This window comes from Arvicanthis niloticus, chromosome 17 (assembly GCF_011762505.2).
Source record: "Arvicanthis niloticus isolate mArvNil1 chromosome 17, mArvNil1.pat.X, whole genome shotgun sequence".
NCBI classification, from domain to species: Eukaryota; Metazoa; Chordata; class Mammalia; order Rodentia; family Muridae; genus Arvicanthis; species Arvicanthis niloticus.
In genome coordinates, this window is record NC_047674.1 from 11,818,414 (window position 1) to 11,840,571 (window position 22,158).

General features: G+C 37.8%; 1 protein-coding gene across 3 annotated transcripts in view; it reads right to left on the reverse strand.

The window, feature by feature from the left end:
- The window catches only part of Septin2 (septin 2), a 33,462-nt gene continuing 11,304 nt past the window's right edge, over positions 1-22,158 (reverse strand). For all 3 annotated transcript variants that reach the window (XM_034521349.2, XM_034521350.2, XM_034521351.1), the window contains exons 3-13: positions 21,128-21,248; positions 14,305-14,391; positions 12,813-12,936; positions 11,642-11,776; positions 11,399-11,516; positions 9,556-9,657; positions 8,688-8,833; positions 6,646-6,729; positions 4,332-4,389; positions 2,606-2,725; positions 1-2,003 (exon numbers count right to left, since the gene is read on the reverse strand). In XM_034521349.2, coding sequence (XP_034377240.1) covers positions 2,624-2,725; positions 4,332-4,389; positions 6,646-6,729; positions 8,688-8,833; positions 9,556-9,657; positions 11,399-11,516; positions 11,642-11,776; positions 12,813-12,936; positions 14,305-14,391; positions 21,128-21,248 — 1,077 coding nt within the window. In that variant the 3' untranslated portion in view covers positions 1-2,003; positions 2,606-2,623. The remainder of the gene's footprint in view (positions 2,004-2,605; positions 2,726-4,331; positions 4,390-6,645; positions 6,730-8,687; positions 8,834-9,555; positions 9,658-11,398; positions 11,517-11,641; positions 11,777-12,812; positions 12,937-14,304; positions 14,392-21,127; positions 21,249-22,158) is intronic.

The following is a 22,158-nucleotide window of genomic DNA, read 5'->3' on the forward strand; positions in this document are numbered from 1 at the left end:
TTTAATATCTAAACAATAGTGCTTTATTGAAAAAGGGTTAATTTAAATGGATACAAAGTTGAAGTGGGAAATGTTTTCAAAATACATTTCTACAAGTACAAGTTACTTCTTAGTGGAAGAGCAAGTATTTGTTAGCAAAAGCAGTAAAATTGAAGGGGATTAGAATTGTGGCTGCAAGACCTCATAATACACACTGCCATCCTGAGATGTCAGCTGGCCCTAAATGGCGCCCTTAACTCACACTGAATGTTTGGGAATTCCTTATTTGTCTTTGTTTTTAAATCTTTCTCCAACAAAATTAATGTCAAAATAAGTCATACAAAGGACTGCATGGGTACACTCTAAAGTCATTGACACTTTTCTTGGTAGGAACTTCATACAATGAACTTCCCTGACCACTCACACTGATGCAATGTGAAGGGGCAAAGTGAGCAAATGTATTTTTCCTTGTAATCTATAAATAACCATTTTTAAGCTTCATCTTATTAGTACTATTGATTTTTGACCTGAATTAAATGTAAATTCCTGCCTCATCATCAATCAAGGCCTTCCCTTCCTCCTGCAGCAAATGAAAGCACACAGCTAGCACCGGCTTTGCTTCTCCACACCACTGCCTCCTTCACCTGCCCCTTCTGTTCTAAGGCCACTGACTGACATTAGAAGACGTGGTAGAAGTAGGAAGTGCCAGAATATAAACCAGGCATGACTCTCCTCGACTGCTTGGGGCACAGATCTAAAAAGCCTTTCATTCCTGTCATGAAGACATTTATACTACACAAACTAAAGAAAATGGCAGTGCGTGAAAATAGATGAGACAGTCTGCACATACAGAACCAGCACTGCTATCTTCCTTTCAACAGAAGAATCACTGAAAAGGGGAAGAGTTAGAGGAAAACCTGGCAGGCATTTGGGCTTCAAGTGGCTTTTTGTGCAAGAGCACCACCCAATCACAAGCCTGGGTTTGGATCCATGCCAGCCAAGGGCTATGATTTGCACTGCCTCGGCAGACCTTTTGCACCTAGTTATAGAAAGTACATTAAAGTGCAGTATAAAATATAAAAATTTTGGTTTCTTTAAAAAAGTATTGCCTTTTTAGTTGAGTAAAAAGTTTTCTGACTCTTCCTTATAAAGAGTCTTGTTACAATATGAAGCTGGAGCTCACGGCTGCCTTGGTTCTTCCCGCAGCACAGCGTCATCAGCATCCACAGTATAAAGTCCTTGTAGTGAGTTTTCTCTACAGAGGTTTGAAAATGATCTGGCACTAGAATTCAGAGTTCTTAAAATTCAACCCTGAAATCCTGCTTTTTAAAAGCTATTTAAGTATAAACATGTATCTCATTAGATAACTCTCTTCTGTTCTACCTGGTTAACAGATAATTGTGCAGATGAATTAACCGAATGAACTACAGCAGCAAAATTGGTTTTAGATGTTCTGTACAAATATAAAGTTAACAGTGTGACTTCATTCTAATAAGCAAATATCTTGCCACCAAGTATTCACAACCACTTCTGTCACAGGTACATCATGTACACCACACAGGAACATTCTGAGCAAACAAAAATGTCTAGATAGAAATCAAGAGTACTTGTCAGTGATTAGTCAGGCCAGCTATATCAAAGAAATTCACTATTAAGAGTATACATGTTGACTGATTCTTAGAAATAAATTCTAACATTAGTGGTTCAGGAGGAATAAAATATCAGTTTTCCTCACAAAATATAAAATGTAACATAGCAATGAAATATAAATGTTAAAGTACTTCATACTAAAGGGAGTTGGGGGCAGGGGGAGAGAAAGAAGAAAAAGAAAAAATAAAACTAAAAATCAAACCCATCAAATGTTAAGAAAAAAAAAAAAACAAAATAAACAAACAAACAAAAAACCCCTCAAAACTGAAATCCTCAGACACAGGTACTTCAATGTGGATGGGCACCCTTCCACAGGGCTAAGAAACTTGATGCTGTAGCACTTATCAGGAAGACTTTCTTATCCAAAGTGTTTCCTGGAAAGTAAAAACAAAACAATTTAAATGGAAGTGATACATTTGTTACTTTGAGCACCCCTCCCTTTGCATAACAAAGGGCATAAACTGGTCTTAAATCAAGATGCCATTTATGAAGTTCATTGAAACCACCAGGTATTGTAAAACAGAAAAATGCTCAGAATTACATCAGATCACAAATCTCAGTGACATGCCAATTTTCTATGGTCACAGCACAATTGTCTGAAAGGGCTGGAAGTCAGTGGTCTGCAGCAAGGTGACCTTTATCTAACTGGCACTGGTTCTTCTTTCTGGCACCTTTACTTTTTTTCATCTGCAGAAGATTTTAATAAATTAAGAAAGTTCTTTTTAAAGATGTTTCCAATATTAAGGAGTTTCCAACACTATGACTAATAAAATTATACTTGTAACATTAGAAAATAGGAATATCTTTACAAGACAGTAGGTGGCAGCAGAGAATCGTTTCTGCTTTTCAATGAAAGGTTAATATTTCAGTTAATAGCAGATTAAAAAATGCAAAACACTAATAAGACTTAGGACAAAAGAGCCCATCATATTTAAGGTTGAGCTGATAGTGAGATCACCCTACCTCCCCAACTTACCAATATGAAAACTCCACCTCACACATGGTGCCCGAGAGTTCCGCTGTCACTGTCACCACCCTGCATCTGCATCTGCATCTGCGCTTGCATCCTTGCAATCATCTCTTGCATGCGGCGGAGCTATAAACAGTACATGTCAGATACAATGTTGGTGGTGTGATTCATGATAATTATTTTTATTGCTTTTCTTAAACACAACATGTTCAAATAAACCTTATAAACCAATATAAAAGAATCAATAATTTGGCTGGGTAGTGGTGGCGCAAGCCTTTAATCCCAGCACTTGGGAGGCAGAGGCAGGCGGATTTCTGAGTTCGAGGCCAGCTTGGTCTACAGAGTGAGTTCCAGGACAGGACAGTCAGGGCTACACAGAGAAACCTGGTCTAAAAAAAAAAAAAAAAAAAAAAAAAAAAAAAAACCATAAATAAATAAATAATTATTCATGTAAATGACAAAATTTGTGATTCAAGTGAGACAGAAATTATCAATAAACAGAAGCACTAAAGACTAGTAAGACAATGAGGCAAGAAAAAAGCCTGCTATTACTCTTTGGGGAACACAAAGGAAAGGGTAACAGGATGAATCATCTTTTTTGCTCAGTAACAAGGTCTTAGCTATGAAAACAATACTTTGACCACTGCTACCCTTATCAATTTTGTGTTATTTTGAGACGTATTATCATTAGCTCAGGCTAGACTCAAACTTCCTATGTAGCCGAGGATAACTCTGAACTCTTCATCGTCCTGTTTCTACTTCCCAAATGCTGGGATTGTAGACAAGAGCCACCACGCCTAGGTTATGCTTTGCTGAGCTTGAACCCAGGGGCTCCTGAATACTGGAGAAGCACTACCAACTGACCCACATCCATAGACTCCTTAACAGTCACTGCCACTGAGGTTTGTCTATGTTCAGAAAGGCTGCAGGAAAGTACTCTAATGTATTTACTCATGTGTTCTTCAGGTTGCTTTATGGTTATCGTAAGTATTTTAGCCACACAGAATTCATATGGTCAAAGAAATTATTTCTTCTTCTTTAGAAAAGGCTGTCCCCTTGTGACCACATTACCACTAAATACACTGAACCATTTTCATTAGTATTGTTCTAGTCCTGATCAATTTCTAGCTGGCTATTTGGATATCAGCTGTTCTGTAGTCCAGTTTTCAATGAGCTCCCCGTGTATGACATGCTTGCTTACTCCTTCAAACATTACAATTACATTACCAAACACCTCTTAGGAAAGAAAAGAATACCACTTTGCCAGGGTATTTTTCAGATGGTTCTAAATGTAGAGGTGTAGAGGACTGAATTCTTACACTGATTGTCCCAGCCACAATGTTTTCTACTTTAACCTTCACTATCTGATTAGCAGCAATCTCTCATTTCTTCTTCCAAGTAAGTCCTATATATTTCTACCCTATTTTTGGTAATGAATGCAATGGCAGCTTCATTATGCTTCCCAATTGATTATTGTCTATGTACAGGGAAAAATACCTTTGACCAGCTTATTAAAAAAAAATCAGTCATATTACCTCTTATTGTTAGCTAAACTGCTACTTGAGATCGAATGAGGCAATACATTTTAAAATATGTACACTATGTATTTACATATATTTTAAAGACTAGAGAACAATGCTTCAAAAAGGTAAGAAAGAAAAACTATAATAAACTGTGAAATCTTTGGACATAAAACAGCTATAGATGCCAGAATACAACCATTCTACTTTACCTCAGCCTCCTTTTCAAGCAAGATCTGGTCTTTATTCATGTCCTCATTCTCTACTTTCCTAAGGGTAAAATAAAAATTTACAATTTTAATACTGTAATACTGTACTTCTGAATAGAGGTAAAAAAAAAAAAAAAAAAAAAAAAACAAAAAAAAAACCCTTTAGAATTCTGAAGAACTCCGCTTTATAATTACATGCTCCTGAAGGGACTCTGGCCAGCTGGAGCATGGCAAACATGGCTCTGGCAGGCCTTCTTTCCCTTTCCTACTCCCTTGTAGACCAGATTACATCCCTAAAGCTCCCCATCCAGGTCTGTTCCCTTATTCAGACACTTTCCTATGCCAGATTCATTCTAAAGGCTGCAACCAACGACCAACGTCCAGCTATCAAAGTATTGAAGACTGGCCATTAAACCCCCCTTGGTTCACCTAATTAACATGCCCAATCAAAGCATCTGAGCCCATTCTAACCCAGACATCCTGTTTTCTCCTCTTAAAAACTGAATCTGCTGTTTTTCTGCTGGAGCCAGATAGCAGAAACTTTTACTTTTCTTTCCAGCTTAATCTCTCTGTGAAAACAGGTATTTGGGTGTGGTTTGTGCCTAATCCAGGGTATGGGGGGGGGGAGCCCTCCCACTGTATGGAAGTACCCCTTCATTTAAGGTTTTTTAAATTAAAGACATAATTAAGAGAACACAAGGGAAAAAAAAAAAGACAAAGCATGAAACTGGAAATTCAGAAGACTTCTTTAAGCTGAAAAGATGATTTGACTTTGTCTTACCGTCAAAAGTAGCAGGTCTAACCCAAAGAAGGGTCTTGGTTTAAGAAGTTCCCCTTTATGACTATACTGTGAATAAAACTATTACACCTGAAGAAGCCAGAAGGAGCTAAGTGAATAGGGCCTGGCAGACAGGAGTGAGGAAAGCTCACTGACAACATCAATAGGTATACTAGTAAAAACCTTTCTTAATACCTGGTTTCCATATTAACATATTTCAAAAACTATTATATTCTTATTTATGTGTATGTGTGTCTAGATATGAATACATGCATATAAATGCTGGTGCCCTCAGAGGTCAGAGGTGTTGGGTCCCTCAGAGCTGAAGTTACAGGCACTTGTAAGCTTCCTAGAGACAAGGTTTTTCAGATGCAGTTGGGTCACAAAACACACATCTCATATGTGATGGTTTGTATATGCTTGGCCCAGGGAGTGGTACTATTAGAAGGTGTGGCCTTGTCGGAGTACGTGTGTCACTGTGGGTGTTGGCTTAATACCCTCATCCTAGCTTCCTGGAAGCCAGTATTCTGCTAGCAGCCTTCAAATGAAGATGTAGAACTCTCAGCTCCTCCCGTACCATGCCTGCCTGGATGCCACCATTTTCCCACCTTGATGATAATGGACTGAACCTCTGAACCCGTAAGCCAATTAAACAATTTTCTTATAAAAGTTGCCTTGGTCAGGGTGTCTGCTCACAGCAGTAAAACCCTAAGACATCATACAAATACACTAGGACAGCAAAAAAGAAAAAAATGAATGGATACAGCCACATGGAATCTGTAGAGAATGCAACTGTTATTCCGGTGACACCTATGGGAGCTTACCCTCTATAGCTCCCAATGGCAAGCAAGCCCATCATTTATTTATAAACATTGCAATACTTCTACAGAAATACCAATACAACCCTCTGGCTTTCCATCTAAAGCTGTTGGCTTAAAAGAAATATTTTATTATTATTTACTTATGTGCTTTGCCTGCCACAAATGCACCACATACCATCCTGGTCCCCAACAATGCCAGAAGAAGACATTGAACCCCTGGAACGGAGAGTTACAGACAGCTGTGAGCTGCCATGATGGTGCTGGGAATTGAACCCAGGTCCTCTGCAAGAGGAGCAAGTGTTCTTGCCTCCAGAGCAATTCTCTCTAGCCTCTGAACTTGTTATTTTTTTTTAAAAAAAACTTTTAAAAAAGATTTATTTATGTTATGTATGTGAGTATACTGTCACTGTCTTCAGACACACCAGAAGAGGGCATCAGACCCCATTACAAATGGTTGTGAGCCAACCTTGTGGTTGCTGGGAATTGAACTCAGGACCTCTGGAAGAGTAGTCAGTGCTCTTAACTGCTGAGCCATTTCTCCAGCCCTCTGAACTTGCTCTTGGTGTGCACATTATGAATGTCTCTTTCCTGTCCCCCACTTCCATTTGACCAAATTAACAATACTCTTTTAACACTGATCAAGAAGTCTGAACTATACACACAAAAGACAGGAGAATGTGACTCAGGGAATATAATACTGGCAAGATAGTGTGACAACCTGCCGCCTCTCTTCAGCCTCTCAGAACGGAAGTTTTCATAGTGAAGGTCTTGGGTCACTTCCTGTAGGTCTTGCATGTGGGTGCTGAAAAAGAGAAGGAATGCAACAGGGGCTTCAGGCTACGGCAGTCTCATGGGAAACAACAATATTCTAATCAGGAACACATGAAAAAAAGAAACAGTACTGAGAGTCCAGGTAATTATTTGGTAAACCTCACAGTTTGCTGGAATCTCACGTAAGATACATAACTGTGGAAATGTCTATGTGAAGTGAGCCCTTTGCAACCACAATAAGCTACAACACTAAGACTTTGATAGAACATTTTCTCCTTGACACTGCCATAGGCACTACAATACACACTATAAAGCCATTACCACTGGAGGGATGTGAGCACACAAGAGATTTTAGAAGACCTTTTGGTAAATGATAACTGAAATAAAACACACTTTTATTTTCTAAAAGATCTTATGAAAAATATACAATTCTAATAGGTCTCTGTCTAATTTTTTTTTAAAAATTACACATTTAAAAATGTGTAGAGAACATTACAATACATTCTTGTTTACTCATGATCTAGGGAAACAGTATGAATGTGGATAAAAAGGTAGCTGGATCTTCTTCATTTTAAGAAAGGCACAATTTGCCTAACAGAGGACTATCACACCTACTGTGCAACACTAACATTCCCTGAAGGACAGGCTAGGACAGCCACCAGCTCAGCACTGCCGACAAGCATGTCTTAAGCACTCTCAGAACTATTATGCTACATCTGTAACAACTTAAGATGGCAAGTTCTCATTCAGTAAACAGCCTAAGTAAGCAGTAGTAATTTAACTAATCAAAGTATTAGTTTATTCAGATTACTTCTCTTTGAACTTTTTTCATTAAAGAAGCATATTTTGTGGAGAACTACAAAAGGAAAACTTGAAAGCTTCACAAGAAGTGATGGAGAGAAGGAAATTGTTTAATATATACAGTATATGAGTGTTAAATACATTATACCCCAAAATATGTATAATCACATGCTAATAAAAATAAAATGGGTTATCTGTTGTCTTAACAAGTGATATCCTCTGATTCATTTTAACATAGTGAGAACCACCTTCCAGGTGTTAATATTCTAGTTTCCAGAAAGAGACAAATGGGCTTCCATATTTATAAGACAACAATGAGAACTAGACCAAGACAGTCTTAAGCTAACTGACACCCATAACATTTATAGTTTCCTAGGCTAATGCTGAAGCAGAGGTGTTGACTTACAGGCTGTGGCACTAACAGACACTGCAGCAAGCACGTTTAACTGCTGAGCCCTGTCTCAAGCCCATTTCATTCTTCTCTTAAAATTTAGAGTTCAGTAGATTATATCTTTTTTCCATACTGTTATCAAAAATCATTACCCTTAATTTAAAAACTATTCAAGAGAGGAAAACATACTTTAAAAAGGAAAGGGGTATATTGTTTTTAATCCTTTTTTGTTTTGTCTGAGACAGAGTTTCTCTGTGTAGCCCTGGCTGTTCTGGAACTTGGAACTCTCTCTGTAGATTAGGGTGGCCTCAAACTTAAGAGATCCGCCTGCTTCTGCCTCTTGAATGCTGGGAATAAAGGTGTGCATCACTGCCACCTAATCCTCTTATTAAAAAGTTTACATTTAGCTGGGCAGTGGTAGCGCATGCCTTTAATCCCAGCACTTGGGAGGCAGAGGCAGGCAGATTTCTGAGCTGGAGGCCAGCCTGGTCTCCAAAGTGAGTTCCAGGATAGCTAGGGCTACACAGAGAAACCCTGTCTTGAAAAAAACAAAACAAAACAAAAAAGAAAAAACAAAAACAAAAAAAAAAAGTTTTATTTAATGGGAGGTCAGCAAGAAGGGCAAGTACTATACAAGACCTAGGAGAAAGAGACCCAACAGACACTCAGAGCCCTAGTAAAGAACCTCAGCCCCCAACTGCAATGGTCTTGTAGTCTGTGGTAGAGGTATACCCAGTTTCTGAATGTCCTACTCTTCATGTTAAACTCTGCCACAGTGAATACACCAAATGTCTTACATGAGCATCGTTCTCAGCTTCAGAAAGTCATTGTGTTCTGGGTTCTCCACCTCTACAACGCCCCATGGGTAGAGACGGCCTCTAACCTTCTTGCCTTTGGCTTCAATCAACTGGTTGGAGCCAACCACAGAGAATGGGATACTGGCCTAGAAAGAAACACAAGGTAGTAGAGAATAGCAATGTTTACTGTAAACCAAGAACGGATACAAAAATGGCTCACTGCTAATTACAAAGTTTGCTTTTTGTGTTACTATTGTTTTGAGAAAGGTCAATACAGTTAGAGACGGGCTGGAATTAGCTATAAGACCAGACTGACCTCCAACTCAGTGATCACCTGCTTCTGCATCTCCCAGCGTCCCCAGTACTGATATTAAATTGGTGTGCCAGAATGCCTAGCCTTAACTACATCTGACGAGTGCTAAATGGATACACATTTTACTTACACATTCCAGTTATTTTTCACATGGACAGAGTCCAATTCTGCAATGACATTTTCTTCTCTTATCTTTTTTCTTTTGTAGATTTATTTAATTTTATTTTATGTGCATTGATGTGAGGGTATCAGATCCTTTAGATCTGGTGTTACAGATAGTTGTAAGCTATCTAGTGGGTGCTGGGAATTAAACCCAGGACGTTTGGAGGAGCAGACAGTGCTCTTAACCACTGAGCCATATCCTCAGCCTGCAATGACATTTTCAACCCTTAAAACTTTCATAAATACACTGACACCAAAATATATTACTGTAATATGACCTTCCCAATCTTCTGTCAGTGAAGCTTTCTTGGCCATATGTGTCTTTTAAAATATGTACACAAGAAAGCAAGGAACAGGAATTGTTCATGCTGTATGTCTGAAGTTAGCTCTTACCTTGAGGAGTCTAGTCTGTTCCTTAAAGTCTTCATCTTCATCTGACTCTGCATCAGGTAAGTGATAGATTTTAATGCTATGCTCTTCAATTTCATCCAAAATCTAGAACAATAACAAAACTAGAATCAATTGTAGTTAAGTACATATTATTTTAGCAACTGACTCATATTAGAAATTCATAAGAATTATACTCAGGAAGCAGAGGCAGAAGCAGACAGCCATCTATAAGTTCAAACCAGTTTGGTGTACACGACAAGTTCCAGATAGGCCAGAGCTACATAGTGAGATCACCTTAAAAAATATAAATACCAAAACCAAATTCCACCAAGAAATATGTAAGAATTATTTGTATATCAATGGCCAAATAACTGATATGTTATTTTCAAGTACTTTTAGAAATAGCTAAAAAGGTTATTGTTTAAATTTTGAGTCAGAGGCCACTGTGATCTACATGGTGAATTCTACAATAGCCAAGGCTACATAGTGAGACTCTGTCTCAAAAGACCAAAACTCATTAATTGATTAATTCATCAATCTTGAGCATGGTGACACATGCCTTTAGTATCTATCTTAAAAAAAAACAAAAGCAAAAAAAAAAAAAAAAAAAATCCACACACACACAGTTGTAGAGAGACAAACCTTCCCTGTCACATAAGTCAACTTAGTACTTGTTGTGGTGTAGAGTGAAAAATTATAAAGGCCATTTTATGAAATATGTGTAGATTTCTTTGCCCTTAGACCTGGGCAGAAAAGTGCAGATTCCAGAACCAGGAACTGAAAATAAGATTTCAGGCCTTTACTTTCCCTGGGGCACATTCCGGGTGGAGGACATTATTCCCTGAATCAAAGCTCAGGCAGTAGGCCCGCCTATGGGTGGAAAAGGCCCAAGGCAGGAAGACACATTCCTGACCATAAAAAAATACAAGCCATCTAGGTGGGGCTTTGACTGGAGGAAGTGAGAAATATTTTGTAATGACGGTATAGGGGACAGTGACTTGGTAAGACCACATTTTTGAGAAAATGATTGTACTGAGTAATTTCCATGGCCATTAACCTTTCAGGGTGGGTTTCTCTGGAATGTTTCACTGTTCTTGGTTACCTCTCCCTCCCTTGGTCTTCCCAGTGCTATTGGTTGTAAAACAACCAATCATGTGTAACCGCGCGAAAATGCCTTCCTTTCCCCACCCCATGCTATAAAAGACCCCTTAACCCATCACTCTGGGCAAACCTTGCTCTTCGGAGAGAGCGAGCCTGTGGTTTGACCTCCAGCCAATTTCCCTAACAAAGCCTCTGCTGATTGCATCCAGGTATGGTTTCTTGTGATCTTTGGGTGGTCGTGATCTCCTGAGACTTGAGGAAGGGTCTCCTGAGTATGGGGGTCTTTAGTGGGAGCTCCCTATACACAGCCACTTCCTACTCTATTTTGTTTTTGTTTTTCGAGACAGGGTTTCTCTGTGTAGCCCTGACTGTCCTGGAACTCACTCTATAGACCAGGCTGGCCTCGAACTCAGAAATCCGCCTGCCTCTGCCTCCCAAGTGCTGGGCATGAGCCAGCACTGCCCGGCCAATGAGGCTAATTTTATCTAAGAGTGTTAACTAGACAAATTTGATTCTTCCATGAGGATGAAAAATAAAAAGAACAAAAAAAAAAAAAAACAAAAAAACAAAAAAAAAAAAACCCTACAAATATTGAGTACTCTTTGAGATCCAATACAGAAAAAGAAACAAATTCTCTAGTCCTGCCTCTGGCAACTCAGTTGAAATCTTTCTTCCTCCTACTTCCTGGGCAGCTGGCTCAAAGTCCTGCTGAGGAGGCATGGGTAGCCATCTCCTTTCTACTCACCCTTTTCTTTAGCCGCTCGCGCTCCTTCAGAGTGAGAGTGTCAGCTTTCGCAATGACAGGCACGATATTCACCTTATTGTGTATCGCTTTCATAAACGCAACATCTAAGGGTTTCAGTCTAAAAACAATGTTCAAATGGTACACATTTAGGGAAAGCATAGGAACATACATTTTTTTTCTCAATATCATCTCATTTTTATATTATAACATGCAAGAGGTTTCTGAGGTAAACAACTGACTCACCCATGTCCAAAAGGTGAAATGAAGTAGAAGCAACAATGTACCCTGTTGTCAATGATGTGTCGCCTGTTCAGTCCACTCTCATCATGTAGGTAGCGTTCAAACTGCTCATCAATGTAGGAGATAATTGTTTTGAAACTAAAGGACAGATTTCAATAGTAATCGTTAGTTACTGAGACAGGTAGTCCCTAACTTCAAAAGAAAAACCCATTTCTATCCCCTTTCCCATATAATACTTAAAACAAAACAACCCATAACAGAAGACTGACTCTGTCAATCTTAAGCAAAATGAAGGCGTGTGTTTTTGTTTTTAAACTATGGCAAGTATTAAGTAGTTTTAATGAAGCAATGGGAGTCGATAATGTGAGTACAACAATTACAAAGTACCCGATAGGTGGTCTATAAAACTGGTAAGCTGCCAAGCCTTTCCAGAGTTACAACTGCTTCACAAGAGGCCAAGAAACAGGGCAATACCAGAAAGCATGCAGTCCAAGGCAGGACTATGTAAGATGCCAACAGGACAGCAAGTTCATGGGATGGCAAGAAGGGAGATAATCTTAATTCAGAAGAAGGGTAAACAAGCACCATAACCCTGCCTTCCTTTTTCACTCAGTGCTGCAAGGTCAATGCTTTATTTTGGCAGGGTTAGGACAAAGAAGCAGGTACAAAAGTAAGATTTTTCTGCACAATGAGGGCAACAGAGTGCTCTACCCTCTGAAATTCCTTACGTATGAAAATGGTGGCAAAGAGCAGTCATTTACAGGTACTATGTCTCTGTAAGGAAGAGACAGACAGAAATAGCATCCTGTCCACTGGCTGCATTCTGTATCACAGTGCTTTGTTTATGTTAGCAGTTTGTAGACAGTTAACTTTTCAATCTCAGGTCTCATTAGAGTGTTCTTAGAAAAAACTAAATCTCAGGTTGGGCACAATGGCTCATACTTGTCATCAAAATACTTAGGAAGGAAAAGCAGGAGAATTTTGAGTTCAAGGCAAACCTGGATTATACAGTGAGACCTTGTTACAAAAGAGGCACTAATGAAACTTGAAATAATTACATCTGGCAACTTTAAGTGTTGCTAACATCGTCTAAAATGTAAATACATTAAGTAAATGAAAACAAATGCACAGTACTTGAGCCTTTGAGGGCTCTGCACCCTCTGTGAATTCATACCAATCCCTGCAATTGATGGCATCCCCATAGCCAGGTGTGTCCACTACTGTGAGCCGCAGCTTCACACCCCGCTCTTCAATCTCAACAGTTGAAGCCTCTATCTGCACAGTTCTTTCGATTTTCTCTAGAAAAGAAACAAACTTAATAGAAAATGTACTTAAAAATCAAAGCAGCATGCTAAAGAGAGATATCCATTATTTATATTCCTATGAAAAATGACTTGGAAGTTCTCAGAATGCAACATAAACACTGTTTAGAAAAGATCCAGAGTCAGTAAAGGAAATGTTGGTGCTAAAAATGAATATGACTATTTTCTTGGGATTGTTAAAAATACCAACATTGAGGGGCTGGAGAGATGGCTTAGCAGTTAAAAATACTTGTTGCTCTTGCAAAAAACTAAGGTTCAATCTCTAGCACCTACATGATGGTTTATAACCATTTGGAACTCCAGTTCCAAGGGATCCAACCTCCAAGGGTGCCAGGTAAATATGTGGTATATATAACATACATTCAGGCAAAACACTCACAGATTTAAAAACAAAAGATCTTAAAATAAATTTAAAAAACAAAACAAAAAAATCAAAAAACCTACCTATATTGGGACTAGTGAAATGGCTCCTGATACAAGTGCTAGTTGCCAAGCCTGATGATGGCCTAATCTCAGGTCCTGGTCTCCTGATTTCCATCATGCATGCACACATGAATGCACACAAATGTTAAGGGAAAAAATTAAATCCTATGTTTCTGAGATAAAGTAATTTATGAATTCATTTAAAAACAGAAAATAAAAGTATTGATGAAAAGGTTGTATGTATGTCTTTATTGTGGATGGCTTTATCCATTCTTATCAGTAAGTATTTATGTGGCTGGAGATGTAGCCCAGTAGTAGAGCATTTGACTAGCATGCAAAAGGTCCTAGGTTGAGAAGTACTGTAAAGCAAAACAAACATATTTGAGAATGCCAGTGTCTTATGCTGGAATAGGCAGAAAATAGACAAATATATATCCCTATTGTAATTATATATATATATAATTACATAATTATATATATAATTATAAATATATATGTGTGTGTGTGTGTGTATAAAATACTTTAATTATTTTTAGATATATTTAGATAATACTGAGAACTGAACCTCTGGCATCATGTATGCTGTACTCTCACTCTTGTATGTAGTTTTTTAAAGACATAAAATTCTTTCAGTTGAGTTTTTCATCCAGCATATAATATAGATAGAAAACATTTAATAGACAGCAAACTGAAATAAAGATTAGTTACACAGATACACAGTTAAGTGTAGAACTAAGTCTACAACCAAGATCTCAGGACCTCAGACACAGCACAGTTTCCCTTCTTTAGTGATAGTTTACAAAACACAAAGTAACTAAGCAAAACACACATCTAAGACTTAAGATATCACTTATATATCAGTTATATATTCTAGCAATGTTCAGATAAAGTAATACTTAACATCTATATAGAAATATTTACCTGCAGCTCCAGGTATAATTCTTTCTGGGTAGAGATCAGTCAGGAATAAGCTGTTTATGAGAGTTGACTTTCCTAGACCTGATTCACCTTAAATGAAAATGAAAACACTGTCATGACCTTTTCCCATATTAACTGTTAAACCTGGAATGTTTACCACCACATGTGTGTCACAAAAAAGAATAGGGAAGCTCAAGGAAAGTGAGCAACTTGCTCAAAGTCAAAGAACAAGAACCAAAATTTGAATCCAAATCCATGGAATTGTAGAATTTATTAATGGCATAATCATAAACAATTTTTATCTCTTCACAGGTATCTAGAACATATTTTGGAATTTTGTTGTTGCTGTTCTGTAGGATAAGCCTTTGTTTTTATTACTTAAGGAGCTTCATATTTATTTAGCTTTCTGATTCTATGCTTGTGTCTTCAATACTTTCCTAACAATTTTCTGCCCCTTAATAAGAAAGTACAACAAATCCTGTCATGGACACACTGAAAATCACATGGTGAGCCCTGCTGACATGTTTCTTTATGTATGTTGGATAATCCCATAAAGCTTTAAGTCTTAACAGCACACACCACTGATTTTAGTGCTTCCCCAAACTTCTTGGTATACAGGTAAACCATTACCAGGGGTTTGGAGTGGCCTAGTTTTGTTTGAGACAGTATTGTAGAAAAACCTATAATAGTATGTCAAACCCTGGACCATGCTGTGTGTTTATAAGCACCATACCTAGAAGAGCGATTTTGTTGTTTTGAGACAGGGTCTTACTATGTAACTCAGGTCCTCTGAGTGAGCAGTGTACAGTCTTAGTGGTTGAGCCATTTCTTTAGCTTCAAGATAAATGTTTTTCTTTATAAAAAAAAAAAACAGATTTACATTAAATTATGAGTGTGTGTGGTGGGGGATAGGAGTTATACAGTACAAGTGCCTAAGGAGTTGGCTCCAGAGGAGCTGGAGTTCAAGTCTGTCCTGAGCTACCTGACAAAAGTGCTGAGAACTGAAGTCAGGTCCTGTGCAAGAACAGCAAGTTCTCATAATACCTGGGCCATCCCTCCAACCACCATAGAAAATACTTAATGAAGCATTTTTTTCCCCTATTGCAATAACCATTCTTCATGTCCTATGAAATGTTTAGCTGTCATAAAATTATGTTTATCTACTTTCTGCTAGAATTTTTTTTACATTAGGTGTAGGATATATTTCAAGTTAATTTGCAAGTTCAATGGGAAGTACTAGTTGAAGATAATTTTCCCCGTACAATCATTCAGTTAATATTTTAAAAAGATTAACTTCCTGGTAACTTAGTCAAAAGTAACTGACTTTAAAACATGGATCTACTTCTAGGCTATTAGTCTTCGAGCTTTATCATACTGTCTTGATTCCTGCAAGTAAGTCTTCAAATTTAATTAAATTCTCTAACTTTGTTCCTTTTCTAAACTTCTTTATCCACTCTAGATTCTCTGAATTTTCATTTAAACTTTAGAATTAGATTTTTAATATCTATTTTTTAAAAGCCTAGTAAGATTTTTAATTTAGGAATAAACTGACTGTGTACAATTTGAAGGAGAAAGGACATCATCTGTGATGGTTTGAATTAGAAATGCCTTTCCCAGGCTCGGGCATTTGAATACTTGTTCATCAGTTGGTGGCTTTGTTTGAGAGTTAAGTGTGGCCTTATTGAAGGAATCACATTGGGGCAGTGGGGTTTGAAAGAGGTATATCCTTACCCCGAATCTAGTTTGTTCTCTCTGATTTTGTGCTTGCCTTTGAAAATGTAAGTTCTCAGCTTCATGTTCCTGCCACCATGTCTGCTGCTGGCTGCTATGCCTCCCCACCGTGATGGTCTCATCCCTCTAGAACAGTACGCAGAAATAATCTATCTCTTACTTAAGTTGCCTTGATCATGGTTATTTCATCAAAGCAACAAAAAGTGACTGACAAATCTTAATAGTTTCCAAATAGAGCTGATTTCACAACTTACATTGTCTTTAACCTCTCCACAGTAGTTTTGAATGCACAGTTCTCAAATATATTTGGTCAGAGTTATCACTAAGCACTCTATTTTATATTCAATAATAGTGTTGTCAGGTTTGTCTCTCCTTTCCTCCTCTTCCACCTTTTTTGTTGAGATGGTCTCATGTGGCCAAGGCTGGCCTCAAAGTCCCTAGGTAGCTAAGGGTAGCCTTGAATTTTTAATATTCTTCCCTCTTGAGTGCTGGGATTACAGGTGTGTATCACCATGCCGGGCTTAGTTCTGTCCTAAAACTGTTTATTTACAATTCATGTGTGTTAAGTGTTTTGCCTGCATGTATTTAAATGTACCATACATGTGCTCAGAGAGGTCAGAAGAATGCATTGGATCCTCTGGAACTTGAATTTCAATTGTAAGCTGCTATGTGGCAGCTGGTAATCAAACCTGTGACCTTTACAAAAGCAGAACATGCTCTTAACCTTTGAGTAATCTCTTCCACCCTTGATTCTATCTTTTTAAAGCTTGTTTTACAATTATTTGCTATTAATTTTCATACCACAATAGACAACACTAGCTTTAAAATGTTTAACCATTTGTTATTGTGCCAATGTCCATTTATTTAGTCTGCTCTCTTATAACTGGCATGCTTAAAATTAAGACTATGTTGAAAAGAATTACCATTTATTAGGGAACTACACCAGTATAATACACATTTTACATTTGCTTACATTTATGCAATGTTCATTGGGTAGAAACCAGAACACAAAAATCTACCTCCAATGAACACACAGCAAACATCTATCAGCTACATCAAATCATCAAACCTTTTTTTTCAGCAACATATAGATCATACTACAGAAACACAGACTACATTGCTGGTCTTGCTAACATCTTGTTATAAACAGTAGTCTATACTTTTCTTGTGATTTATAATGGAATAAAGCTTGCCTAATGAAATGAAAATGGGAGCTAGGCAACGTGCTAGTAAGTCTGTGGCAATCAAGGGTTTAAGACCACCCTTAGTTACACAAGTTAGAGGTTAGCCTGAGCAACATGAAACCATGTCTCAAAACCCCAAAAAGTGGGTAGTATTTCCCATTTGTCTAAAGTTTATATATAATTTTTCATTTCTACCACAAATGGCTTAAGGCTTAGTTGAGTCTAGAGAATTAACTATCTCATCCAAGTTGTCCATCAGCAAAAATTCGTCACACCATCACCTACCTATTATCGGTTCAGTGATGGAAGGGCTAAAATGATAACCTTTCCAACCTTGATATTAGTAGTTTGAGTCTACTTCTTTTGTTCAATCAAAAGAAACTTTTACTAATCTATCTTTTAGTTCCACTTTCTGTATCACTTGTTTTTTATTCAATGTTCCCACCTCTTAATTTTCTTATTTCTGAGCTTAGTCTATTCTCCACTTTCTAGAATATGGTAAAACAAAACAAAAACAAACAAACAAAAAACAACCAACAACAACAAAACAGCCAGGCAGTGGTGGCGCACGCCTTTAATCTCAGCACTTGGGAGGCACAGGCAGGCAGACTTCCGAGTTTGAAGCCAGCATGGTCTACAGAGTGAGTTCCAGGACAGCCAGGGCTACAAAGAGAAAGCCTGTCTCCAAAAACAGAAACAAAAAACCCAAAACAAACAAACAAAACCCAAACCCCAAAACAAACAAACAAAACCCAAACCCCAAAACTCAATGACTAATTTAACTTTGAACTTAAAAAAATGTATTGTACACTTGTACATATGAGCTATAGTTGTATGGGTCCTTTGTGAAGCTCAAAGGCCAATTCTTGGGATTTAGTTCTCCCCTGACACCTTCTGGGCTTACAGAGGTCAAATTTAGGTTGTCAGGTCTACCTGCAAGCACTTCTACCCAGAGATGGGGTGGTAGGAAGAAGAGGAACAGGAGACAAGAGAAAGACAGAAAGGATGCATGCAAATTAGAAGTAGGACAAAGCAAAGACTCTTAAGCCCTACATCAGTGATGTAACTCCTCAAGCAAGGGTCCACCTCTTCAAGGTTCCATAACCTCCCTAAATAGCACTATCACCAGAGACCACATGCTCAAAGACATTAGCCTACGGGTAGCCCATAAGGGACAGTATTCAAGACATCCCAACTGTATAATTTTGCTTTTGGTACTCAGTTTTAAAAAAAAATCCAAACTCCTGTTTTAATTTTTGTTTTAACAGTATACTGGATAGTATGAATATAGCATTTTAAATGGCCGAATTTTTCTTTCTCCTTTCTGTGTCAAAGTCTCACTATGTTGCTCAGGCTGGTCTCCTAACTTTGATCCCTCTTTCACCAGCTAAGCACTGGGTTTACAGACATGCATATCACACTTCAATAAGTGTAAGTAGTTAAGCAGTTTGATTCTCCAAGGCTTATTTAGAATTTTTTAGGGATAAACAACATATTTTATGTCTACTTTAGCCCTGTAGACCCTACTAAGTGCCCTGAGTGTTTAACAAGTTATCTTTGAATGGCTGGAATTCAAATGTTTCCAAACACACAAGAGGTGTCTAGCTCTGTGTAGTCTCCAGTTCAATTCACTGTCTGATAGGGACATTTTACACAGCTTCAGCAATCTACACTCTACACACACAGATTTAGTGTTATTTGGCCAATACCTCAAAAGGATTCCCAATGTGTAATTCTGGAATTCTTTTGCTTTTTGAGAATTTTGCCTAGCTTCCTCAGGTTCTAGCTCTGAGACCTTGTTATATTCTTGATTGATTTCATTCTCCCCTCTCTGATAAAAGGTAGAAGAACCATGTAGTAACTTGACAGGTCTATGTAATTTGCTTTCCTTCTGTGAAGGACTAAATTGCTACACTGCCTACAGTGCAGGTTGTTAAAATAAACAACAACCCAAATACATATGTAATAGTTAGTCTTCTAGTTCTTTACTATAGGAGGGCTAACTTATTTCAGGGGCTGATAAATCTCAGACATCAACTCAAATGCAGTCTGCTGCCTTTCTTGTAAATGAAGCTTTACTGGAACACGATTATGCCTATTTGTTCATGTCCTGACTACGGCTCCTTTCCTTCTATAAGTTTAGAGTTTGAATATTATAACCAAACTATAAGGCTCATGCTAATGTGGCCCTTTTTAGAAAGCTTACTGACTCCTGAATCATATACAGTCAGAGAGTGAAGATACTGCTTGTTTTTTGAGTGCTACATATCAGATAATAATGTGACAGAGCACACTGGCTTTTTCTACCAAGAACGTAAATTTATATTATTTTTATTATGTAAAAACATATTACATTCTGAAATATGTTGGCATCTATCTTCATTTTAGATCTGTGAACTATTAATTCTAAGGAATAATCAAGTCTTACTTGATCATAACCACCATTAAGCTTTTCAAATGCTCAATCAGTTTAGAAACTTAGCAACTGCAAAAAAACCTAACTAAAAAGTGATATGGCTAACAGAGTAACAATCACGTCATCATTAGAGCCAGGTATGGTGGCTTAAGCACTGAAGAAAACAAAAGGTAGTGTATATCTCTGTATTTATGCATTTCTCTGTAAGTTTGAGCCCAGCCTAGTCTACATAGCTGGTTCTAGGTCAGCCAGGGCTACATAGTGAAACATTGTTTAAAACAAACAGTAACAAAAACAAAAAAACTCCACCACAGTTCATCATTAAGCTTCTACTGGCACCCTAAAACCCAATACATGGTAGGCTCCATAACACATTATAAAAGCATCTATAGCTGATACAACAGAAGTACATTCAAGCAACCACTCAATTTTAAAGTACTTCCACTAGAATTTTATAAATTACTAATTTTTAAAGGGAAAATTAAACACAATACTAATTAAACGATTACATAGTCATCTCTCTAATATTTAACAATTTTGCAAATTCACCTTTAACAATACCTTACAAATTTGGGTTGTCACTAAAATTGACAGTGTCTGTTTTTGTTGTTGAGAGGATCTATATAGTCGTGGTTGTCCCAGAACTCACTATGTAGTCCAGGCTGGCTTCAAACTCACTGAGATCTTCCTGTCTCTCTCTGCCTCACAAGTGCTGAAATTGAAGGTATGCACCACCATGCTCCGCCTCTGACAGTGTCTTTAAGATCCTTCTGGTTTGGTGTCTCTCATAAGATAGTGGCTGATGTCAGCAGGGATGGCAGATGTGCATAGGAAGCCTAACTGGGCCTGGAAGATGTTCTGAAGCAGGTTATCTACAAGGCTACTGGCAGGCTCAGCTCCTTGCCTTTATAAAGTCATGACAGCTAGCTTCCTCAAGTATCTTTGATGACCTAGTCTTGGAAGTCATATCATTTCTACAAAAACCTACAATTTAAAAGGGGAGTGAGGGACAACAAGATGATTCAGAAAGTAAAGGCACTTGCTGCTCAAAAGCCTGGTGACCTGGGTTCTAACCTTAGAACCCATATAAAGACAGAAGGAGAGAACCACCTCTACACAAGTGTGCCTCTGTGCACATTAAATACATGCACACACATAAATAATAAAAAAGACACAATAAAAACCCAAAGAAATCCTAGCAAGGGTTGTGACTACTAGGGGGCAAGCATCACTGGTGACTATTTTTAAAGTTAACTATAACAAAGAAACTTTTATTGTATATGAAAAAAGAAATTAAATAAAAATGATATTTTCTTCTTAAGCAAAGTTTACTGAATGTATGTGTGCATATACATGAAATCTTGGCCAAATAAACATACATATTTTTAAGTTCCAGAATTCATTTTGCAAAGAAAGAAATTTTCTCACATTACAGGTAAGGCCAGCGCATTTCATAGGTTGGGAAAGGGGAACATTTAGAAAGACAGCTTCTTACCAACCACCATCAGAGTGAACTCAAACCCCTTCTTCACTGATTTTCGGTGAACTTGATTGGGAAGATTTGCAAATCCAACATAGCCAGGAGTTTCTGGATTTATAAACTGAGTTGGTTGTTGCTAAAGATTTAAAAATACAAAATAGAGCTAATAAACACCTTATTGGTTGCTTTTATGACATTATCAGACCAGTGAAAAACATAGTAATCAGTAGTTTTCACAAATTAAAAAAAAAAAAAAAAACCCCTCTACAAATCACCACTTTCAAAACGTATACTTTTATCAGAAAATTGTACATTTAAATGTATTAAAGAAAACACAATCTGAACCTGGAGAGATGGCTCAGCAGTTATGAACACTGGCTGTTCTTCCAGGGGACCCAAGTCAATTCCCAGCACCCACATGCTAGCTCATAACTGTCTACAGCTCCAGCTCCCAGGGATTCAATACTCTAACACAGACATACATGCAGGCAAAACAACAATACATAGAAAATAAAAATAACTAAATCATTTAAAATACACATACAAGCCAATCTAATTCCTTACTTACAGGCTGACTCATAATTAGTATTTTGATAGCCAATTTCTGCTTAGCAATATAACTATGTAAAGCCGGGTGGTGGTGGTGCACGCCTTTAATCCCAGCACTTGGGAGGCAGAGGCAGGCAGATTTCTGAATTCGAGGCTAGTCTGGTCTACAGAGTGAGTTCCAGGACAGCCAGGACTACACAGAGAAACCCTGTCTCCAAAAACAAAACAACAACAACAAAAAATAACTATGTAAAATATGCAAGACTAACTTATCTCAAAGAAATAAATTAAATTATGGCTTGAGGTAAAGAGAGTTACAGAAAACCAACTCCTCTCATTAAACACTTAGCTAAATACTAGCCTCCACCCAGGTATCAGGAATGATGCTCTGTGAAAACATCTGGGAACGTGACACTTCTTGCTATCCTGTCTCTTATGTTACAGAGAAAGGCAGGGAATCTACGAGTGGAATGTTGAGATTTCAGGTTCAAAAACTA